At 48.4% G+C, this 9,815-nt stretch overlaps 1 protein-coding gene across 1 annotated transcript; it reads right to left on the bottom strand.

Annotated features, from left to right (window-relative positions):
* Positions 1–4,629: 4,629 nt before the first annotated feature.
* PAQR8 (progestin and adipoQ receptor family member 8) lies at positions 4,630–9,471 on the bottom strand. Its single transcript, XM_031060258.1, has one exon. The coding sequence runs from the start codon at positions 9,430–9,432 to the stop codon at positions 8,374–8,376; it is 1,059 nt and encodes a 352-aa protein (XP_030916118.1). The 5' UTR covers positions 9,433–9,471; the 3' UTR covers positions 4,630–8,373.
* Between the last annotated feature and the right edge of the window lie 344 nt (positions 9,472–9,815).

Here is a 9,815-nt window from a genome sequence, read left to right as displayed (position 1 = left end):
TATGCTATGTAGGATACTTTTTTTTTTAAAGAAAAGACTTGCAGCAAGATAGCAGTCACAGGACACCTGAATGTTTCAGAGAAAAAGAAGTTATTGCTCTCTTATCAGAAGAAACGAACTTCCTGCCTTGAAGGCGCTGTCAGGATTCAGAGGAAGAAGTCAACGATGACCAGACAGAATCCTGTGTTTGAATGGAATTTATGCATCACATATGGTGTATGAATATGCAATAGGTTATTTTTTTTAAGGGTTAATCCTTTGTTAATGTGTGTCCTTTTTGGGCTCCTGCTGCCCAGAAAAAGGTACCAGAACTCTTTGTCTTTATTGTCTCATATTGTCCTAATTCAAATTGTCCAAATTATTATTACTCTAATTGTATTACTATTTTTATAACCATTTTATTACTATTAAATTTTTAAAATTTTAAAAACAACTGATTGGCATTTTTTACACCCCTCACAGCCCCTCACAGCCCCCTCCTATCTCCCTCGTGGTCCCTCATAACCCCCTCACATTAAAACATCTTGGCCTCCCAAACGGGTGTTGGCATCTGGACTGCTTCTTTTTGGGGTGTTTTCCCTGCCCTGTGCAGTGCCCAGGGTGAGGAGCAGCTCTGACGGGACAAATCCATACCTGGAGTGATTGAAATATTTTAACAGAAGTAATGTTGCTGGTTTACGATGTATGTGTAAGTGTATAAAAATGTGTATAGTTGTGAAATAGTGTATTTTTCATATGTAGCACTGATATAATTCCTCTCTTTCAAACATGATTTTTATCTGTGGAGGAAGGGACAAAAAGAAGCATCAATGATATCCTCAAGGAAAAGGTGGCTCTGCAAAAGTCACTCCCAAATGCAAGAGAGAAAACAGCTTAGTCCATCACTACGGAAAATAGAAGTTGCGTGTTGCCTATAGATGTTGTGAGTTCCCCAAAAGATGTGGATTCCTCATCCCTGGAGCATTCAGGGCCAGGTTGGACAGGATTTGGGAGAAACCTGGTCTAGTGGAAGGGTGTCCATGGCAAGAGGGTTGGAACAAGATGATCCTGAATGTCCCTTCCAACCCAAACCTTCTAGGATTCCACGAAAAAGGAGTTTTTTGTGCATCTTCGCTTTGTTCTCTTTATCACCACACCAGGCTGTGATTCAAGGGCAGGCGGCAGATCCGAGGGTTTTGTAAGCAGAAGTTAAGCGGGGAGAATTGCAGCCAGACCGTCTGTCTGAGCACAGTGTGGGAGAGAGAAAAAAGCCAGACGGTGGGAGATAAAAAATGAGGCTGATGAGCTTAGAAAGGAAAATAATGAACTGAAGGCCAAGCATGGCTAGAAGAGCTGAATCTGGAAGACAGCAAAGCTGCTGGTGTGATGGCTGACTTAGACTCAGGAGCAGGACCCTGATCAAGCCCCTGCTCTGATTTTTCAAGCTGCAATATCCAGGCAGCATTTAACAGGGAATGGGGCCTGTCTCAGAGAAGGAAACTCACCTCCATGTGCCAAGGATCATCCACAAGGACAGTAATTGCAAATTTGTGACAAGGCTGTGTGGCAGAGTGCCTGGTGCACAGCCCGTAAAGATGACAGGCTAGGCATGTTCAGCCTGGAGAAAAGAAGGCTCTGGAAGTCCTTGGAATCCTTTCCAGTGCCTAAAGAGGAATCCAAAAAGGGATTATTTACAAGGGTATGCAGTGACAGGACAAGGGGCAGTGGTTTTAAACTGCCAGAGGGCAGGGTTAGATGGATATTGGGAAGGAATTCATCCCTGTGAGGGTGGGGAGGCCCTGGCACAGGCTGCCCAGAGAAGCTGTGGCTGTTCCTGAATACCTTGAAGTGTCCAAGGCCAGGTTGAGCAAACTTGTTTAATGGAATGTGTCCCTGCTCATGGGTTTGGAATGAGATGATCTTCCAACCCAAACCATTCTGGGATTCCACAGGAGGAAGTCAAAGAAAAGCCATAGCAGAAGGTCTTCAGTAATAGTGACTGTAAAGCAGGAGAAAGGAGAAATGAGGAATTAAAGTGAAGATCTAGATTAATCTTCATCCTTGACAACTTCTGTACAGACAAGTGTGACTTGCCAAGGTTAAGATGAGCCTTTTTAGCTTCCCACATCCCTGCTATCTACTCATGAAAGGCAAAAGGAATTCTTTATCGGGCTCTGCTTTCGTGGCAGTGAAGGACACAGATGGAGACATCTCGCCCTCTGGTGGGTGAAGACACAACCTGCAGAAGCCTTGGTCTGCGTGGTATATTAAGAAATGATAATTAAAATTACTGGTTATTGGAAGGAAAAATAAATGATATTCTAGCGGTTTTAAGTTCTGAAATACAGAAAAAATGATGAATTATGTATATGATCACACACAATCCTCCCAGATAAGGTTGATGTGTTGAGGATCTGGAGCAATATGACAGAAAGGCATCAGAAAATCAACCAAACACCGTGATGGAGAAATCTCTAAAACTGGGATCCCTAAATCTGGGAAGTCAGTGTGCTGGGGTGTCTCTCTGGAGTGTGTGTAGAGAACACCAGCAGTGTGGGGACTGACAAGGCAGAGATCTGGGTGCATCTGCAGGGCCATGATCTTGTTGAGAGCAGGAAGGTGTGGTGGATGGCTCCCATAACCGAATATTGCAGTGGAGGGATACAGACAAGCCAAAAAGGTGAGGAGAGGGAGCTGCCCTGTAGTGAGAGAACAGCTGGAGTGCTGGAATTTTGAGTGGATGATGAGCCACTGGAGAGCTTACAGGGGAAAGGTTCAAGGGATAACCAGTTTGGGTGATACTGTACTGGGCCGTTTGCCTCTCTGCAGGCCCTGCTCCTCATGGGGGACTTCAGCCACCCTGATACCTGCTGGAAGGTCAAGTAAAGAGGGATGGAGCATCTCTCCTAAGAGGAAATGCCAAGAGAATTGGGATTGTTCATCCTGGAGAAGAGAAGGCTTCAGTGTAACCTAATTGCAATCTTTGAGTACCTGAAGGGAGCCTACAGGAAAGATGGAGAGGGACTATTTACAAAAACATGTAGTGACAGGACAAAGGGGAATGGCTTCAAAGTAAAGCCAGAGAGTAGATTTAGATTTGGTATTAGGAAGAAATTATTTAGTGTGGGGTTGCTGAGGCCTTGGTACTGGTTGTCCAGAGAAGCTGTGGATGCCCTGTCCATGGAAACATTCAAGGTCAAGTTGGATGGAGCCCTGAGAAACCTGGTCTAGTAGAAGGTGTCCCTGGCCATGGCAGGGGGTTGGAATGAGATGATCCTTAAGGTCTCTTGCAACCCAAACCCTTCTATGATTCTGTGATTCACAGCCCAGAAGATTTCTGGAATGAAGTGCTGGTAACTCCCTCCTCCAAGTGATGGAGGAGCTGACAAGGAGAGTTGCTTTGCTGGACATCAGACTCATCAGCCATGGTTCACTGGGAATGTGGGGGTCAAAAGCAGAGCTGGCTGGTGGAGTTCAGGATCCTGAAGGAAGGGAGGAAGGCAAACATCAAACACTAGCCTTCAGACTTTGGCCTCTTCAAAGGCCTCTATCCACTTGGTTGAGTCCCTTGGGATAAGCAGGCCTGGGAGGAGTCCTCTCTAAGCTCAAGAACAATCCATTCCAGTGAGCAGGAAGCTGGGGAAAAATGCCAGCAGGCCCTCATGGATTAACAGGCAGCTCCTGGAAAAACTCAAACACAGAAGTAGCAGAGAAAAGGTGAAAGCAAGGACATGGATAGAAAGGAATACTGAGATTATCTGAGTGTGGGGGGATGAGGAAAGGCAAAGTCCAACTGGAATCTGTTTGGCAATGTCAAAGACAACCACAAGGGTTTCTACAAGGTGACAAAAGGGAGAGTAGGGAAAATGTTGTGGACCCATTGCTCAGCAAGATGTGGGAACTGGCTACAGAGAACATAGAAAAGCCTTCTTCACCTCAGTCTTTACCAATGAGATCAGCCTTCAGGAATCCCTGGTGCCGGAGAACAGAGAGAAGGGCTGGAGCAAGGAACATGTACCTGGTGGAAGAGGATCGGGTCAGGCAATATTTAAAGGATTTTATAAGTGTGTATAAATCCCTGAAGGGAGGGTGCAAAGTAGACAGGGCAAGGCTCTGTACCAGGTCCCAGGGCCAGGACCAGAGAGCACAGGCACACACTGGAACACAGGAGGTTCCTCTGAACATCAGGAAGCACTTTTTTACGGTGAGGGTGGCTGAGCACTGGCACAGGTTGCCCAGAGTGATGATGGAGTCGCCATCCTTGACATATTCAAAATCCATCTGGACATGGATCTGGGCAACCAGCTCTGAGTGGTCCTGCTTGAGCTGAGTTGAACCAAGCGGCCCCCAGAGACCTTTTCCAAACTCAACCCTTCTGTGATTGTGGATGATGAACTAAAATTTCTCTAATCAGTGTCAAGGCAGTTGTTCTGCACTTCCCTTGTGGAAAGGGAATGAAATCCAAAAGGTATCATGAAACCTTGGAAGTGCTTTGAGATGCACAGATAAAACCACACCTTACTGTTCATTATTGTAATTATTATCTCTCTAATATATCCTCTCTGTAATTATTATCCCTATTTTTTTCAAATTACTCATAACCTTCTGTAGCTGTGCAGTTGTGCACTTGGGAATTTCACACCACACCAATTGTTTTGCTTTCACAGATTTTTTTTTCCATTAAAGTTTTTAAATAAAGATCAGTACAGTACAAAGCTTAAAATATTGTCAATGTTTTCAACAATACAAAGTCAGCAGGTGGGAGTTGGGAAGGGGATGGTTAATAAGGAACACTCATATCCTTCCCTGTTTCCCAAAGGAAAAAAATACAAACTCTTTTGTACTTCTGTTTAGTAATGAACAGTGCTTAAAAATAATCTTGTCAGTAAAAGATGTAAATTGCAAGGCACATGAGGAACCTGTCCTTGCCTTGTTACACAAATTAGGCATAAATAAAAATTGAAGGCACCTGTCTCCATCCTCCCCTCCTGCTCTGTACATGGAGCAAATCCTGTCAGTGGGAATTGGCTGTTAAGAGCAACCATGGACCATGGAGCAGACAGCAAAGAGGCTGCCCTTGATCCTCAGGTTCCTTCAGGATTAATCCCCAAAAGAAATAGCACAAGGCACATTGGGATGAATTCTCAGGAGCTGTCCTAGTTTGCAAGATCTGAAGGAACACTACATCAGTACCAGAGATTCCTGAGGGAGAGGACTGTGACCTCAGGGATCCCTGAGGGATCTGAGGTGTGCTCAACCCTTGGTGGTCAGCTCTTCACCAAGCCTGGTCACTGGTATGTTCTTCCCAGGCATACCTCCTTAGGAACACCAGGATGGAGGAGACCTGCTCCAAGCAGTGAGCCCAAGGAGAAGCTCCTGGGTGGCTCAGACAAGCTGAGCATTTATCACAGAGGCACTTTGGCTTTTTCCAGATCCAGCCGTGGTGTCCTCTGGATCACTGGCAAAGCCTCCACAGCCACTTCCCAGCTGAGACTGCAGCATGTGGAGTCTGCCCAGGAAGGCAGCCAGGTGCATAAGGCACAAGGATGAAGGAAAGAAAGAAGCTGGTTGGAGGAAGAGGAGGATGGAGACAGGGATGAAGGAAGCTCCAGTGTTGGTGAGCCCCTTGTGACACAAGGGCACATCCTCACAGCAGCACAGATCTGTGTTGTAGATCCCTGCTCACTCCACCCATCATTGTAACCAGGAGTCAGCTCCAGGTGGGAGTGCAGGGCCACACGGAGATGGGCTCGGCTTCACCTGAGGAGTGTGCAAAACCACCTCCACTGTCACACCACTGTTCCACTGTCCACTTCTGCTCAGCCAGGGAGGAGAAGATATGATCAGAAGTACCAGATATGATCCGAAGTACCTTGGAAGAGCCATGTGGTCTCCTCTCCCTGTCCCTGAATGAGACAGAATTACCATACTCACCCTCCTTCAACAAGGGCAGGACATGTAATCTGTTTTCAAACCCTCACAGAAAGCGACACCTGGGTGATCCCTTCCTTTGGTACCAATGTAACTCCAGGTAGCAGCAGAGCAGGTTTGCTATTACCAGCCATGCCCAATCCTTCTTCATTTTATCTCAGAAATGAGCTCTGGACCAGCCCGATTTACCTCTGTTTCTGCACAGGAACCCACTGATACCATCCAGCCAGTTCCACACCCAGAGCCTTGTTCTGCCTTACCCGCCACAAAACCAAGGCAAATTAGGCTGCAAGAAAAAGCTGCTCACACTGGAAGCCTTTTCTCAAACTGGGAGGAGACCCACAAACAAAGCCAGAGGCCATGGAGGGAGCAGTCCATCAGTGCAGCTGAGTGAGCTGAGCAGCCAGCTGCCATGCAAGGAGAAACGGCTGCTGGCCTCCACTCCAGCCCTTCCCTGCCAGCAGCTGCATTGTCCAAGTGAGCTGGCTCAGAATTAAAACCAGCTGAAAATTACTGACATTTTTTCAGTAGGATTGGTTTCCCAAAGGTCCCTCTCCTGGCACTGGCTCACTCTGTGGTGAGATGAACTTCTGTGCATGGGAAGAGGTTGAATGAGGTGCAAGTGGGACCACCCCTGCTTGGCATCTCCCCTGAGGCAGATTTTCTTCTAGGTCAGCATGGCTGTACCATTTGTACCATCAAAAACACCCTATGAAATCAAGTAATTAATTTCTAAGCTCAGACCAGGACTAATGAGAAAGGGTGGAGTTGATGACCTCCTGAAGGCTTTCCTATGACTTCTTCTCCTATACTCCTATACCAAACTTACTTCCCTCTCCCTTTGTATTTAATTTTCTATAGGGCCATGAGTCTCAATTTTACCTACTAAACACAGGACCAGCAAAGTGCCAATCTACAGGTCTGTTTTCCACCACCTATTAACAAATCTGTTGTCCAGCCCACCTTGCTCCTCCAGCAGGACAGCACTGTTTCCTTCAGGTTAATCTTAACCCAGCTAGGAGGCTCTGTGGATATAAAATCCCAAGCCAAAGCCTTTCTGGATAACAAATCCCATGCACATGCATGGAACATGAACACACACACACCTCAAGAGCTGAAACACAGATGAAGTGCAGAAATCAGTACTTGTCCTCACCAACCATATCCCCAACCCTACACTCTGCCTGCTCAGAACCAGCAATCACAATTCATTTGCCTGCCCTTGGGCTCAATGAGACAAATCCGTGACTGGGATAGATCCCATGGATTCCTTGGTTTTAGCAGGGATTTAATCCTCCTTGGTGGCTCCATGTTCAATATTCCCCCAAGACAAGCACAGAATAGATTCTTCTAGTGGGGGACACAGTAATCCAGCCTTCGTTACCTTGGATAGGAGTGACCCATGGACATTAAGTGACCCTGACCACTATCTTTGCTAGTCCACACAGGAATCACCAAGTCCCAAGGCCAAGCCATCCTGAGGTTGTGCAGGACCCTAATGTTGTCACCCTGCTTTTCCTTTTGCTGTCCCACCCTCATCTAATACTGATAAAAACATGCCAGAACCACAGCCCCACTCATCACAGAACAGCAACCCTGCAGCTCCAAGGTCAGCTTTCCCACAATGCTGACCAAGGACACAAAGCACCATTAAGAGGGGAATAAAGACTCCTTCACCTTCACACCCTTTTGGCCGTGGCCACAGTAGTGTTGTTGGAGGAGCAGAGCCTTTCCTGTATCAAACAGATCCCATCCAAGTTAGTCCACATGTCATGGACATTGCTAGAGGTTGGTCAGGCTCCCTAGACAGATGACACCAACCCAGCTTGTCCCAGAGGACCCCAGGTCAAGCCAGGATCTCCAAAGATGTTTTCCCAAAGCAACCTAAGTGACCTGGCATTGACACCTTTGACAAGGGGAGCTCAGAGAGAACCTGGCTGGAACAGGAAAAGGATTCTAGCAGCCACAGTGCCACATGTGCCCTCACACCCCAACCCTAGAAACACAAACTTCTCGAAACCTTCCTACTGCCTTTGATAGGAACAGTTCTCACACAGATATGGCCAAATCCAGAGAGGTCATCACTTCCAGCTGTGCTCCTCATGGTGTTGTGAGCCCTGGCACACCCTTCTGCAGTCCCACAGCCTCCAGGCTGCCCTCCCTGACCTTCAGCAAGGTCTCACCCACAGCTCTACCAGAATGAACAAGGAACCTCTGCCTATTTCAGCATCCTTGGTTCAGTGACTTGTTCTGGCTTAAAACACTCCATGTCCCCCCCTGGATGGCAAAAGGCAGTCCCTGCTGTGAAAATGCATCCAACATGAAGTGTCCAGCCCTCCATCTGAATCCAGGGTCCTGGTTAGTCACGGCATGTTAGGCAAGTAAGACAGTCATGTCTCTAGTATGTTATGCCCTTTTTCTTGATTTTCTCTGGTGATGTCATGCCTGTCATGTCCGTGACTCTCAGGAGTCCTTTTTAGCCAGGCTAGCCTTGATCCTGCATCGCAGGATGTAAGCTGTGATGGCACTGCAGGCCACCAAGCCAAAAAAAGAGATGCAGGAGAGATAAACGGTGAAAGGCCCGTGTCTCTTCAGGAAAATCTCCTGCCTGTTCTTGTAATCCAAAAGAATGGCCTCCAGCTGTGACAGGGTGCAGATGGCCAGGAAGGTGTGGAAGATCTGGTGGGCGTGGCCAACAATATCACAGGAGCCAGGGAAGTATTTCTCAGGGACAGGGCAAGAAAAGAAATAAGCACTGATAAGGAAAAACAGTATCTGGTATGTGTGGTACCAAGCAGCATCCTCCTCACAGCCCCCCAAGTGACACACAACCACCCGGTGAGCCACGGGACTGATATCCAGGATGAAAGCCAGCCCTGCTGGGATCACCTGGCACATCTTCCTCATGATGGGGTAAGGCCGTCGGTACCGGTATTTGGCATAGCAGCAGCCGGCACAGGACAACCAGCCACAGAAAGCTGCTGCTGGCAGGAAGAAAAGCCAGAACTTGTCATACCAGGCTTGGTCAGAGCTGTAGTAGAAATGAGCCAGGGCACTGCCATACTGGTAGATGCTGACTCCAACATAGTCCACGAAGTAGAAGGTGTAGTGGTACAGCTCCGACTTGGACTGCAGCAGGTGGGCCAAGAGGCTGCAGGTCAGGTAGGTGACAGAGGAGAGGACAAAGATGAGCAACGGCAAGGACCACGCATCCACAAGCAACTGCTCAGCCTCCACAAACGTCTTGAACCTCAGCAGCACGGCCAGCGCCGCCAGGAGATGAGTCCACACGTTGACCACCTCGTTGTGCTTCTGGAAGAGGCTGAGGAAGTAGTAGCGCCAGTCCTGGCCGGTGGGGCGGTAGCCGCTGTGGATGTAGGGCTCGCGGAAGAGCTGCGGCACCTCGCACTCCTTCACTGTGCACGGCATCTTGGGGAGGCCATCCTCCAGCAGCCGGGGCAGCCGGCTGAGGTGCTGCCCGCTGAGGGACAGCGTGCTGAGCCGCTCCAGGATGGCTGTCATCCTTCAGCCCCACACCAGGGAACGTCTCTTCCTGCCCTGTGGGGATGGGAGAAAGAAGAAATGTTAATGGTGGTGCATCGGGGAGAAAAGCATGCTGCCATTCCCAGTGAGATTAACCATGGCACCATGGAGATGCTGGTCCTTAGAGCACCTACTAGTGCCTAAAGGAGATCCAGGAGAGCTAGAGAGGGACTTGGGACAAAGGCCTGGAAGGACAGGACAAGGGACAATGCCTTCCCACTGCCAGAGGGCGGGGATGGATGGGATATTGGGAAGGAATTCTTCCCTGTGAGGATGGCAAGTCCCTGGCACAGGGTGCCCAGAGAAGCTGTGGCTGCCCCTGGATCCCTGGAAGTGTCCAAGGTCAGGCTGGACAGGGCTTG

The sequence above is a fragment of the Geospiza fortis genome, unplaced genomic scaffold (genome assembly GCF_000277835.1).
Source record: "Geospiza fortis unplaced genomic scaffold, GeoFor_1.0 scaffold106, whole genome shotgun sequence".
Lineage (NCBI taxonomy): Eukaryota > Metazoa > Chordata > Aves > Passeriformes > Thraupidae > Geospiza > Geospiza fortis.
Note: the sequence above shows the minus strand (reverse complement) of the source record. Positions and strands in the feature narration are given on the sequence as shown.

Bases quoted from the DNA above. Each gene is read 5' to 3' on its own strand.
- PAQR8 (XM_031060258.1), bottom strand. From the start codon at position 9,432: ATGACAGCCATCCTGGAGCGGCTCAGCACGCTGTCCCTCAGCGGGCAG.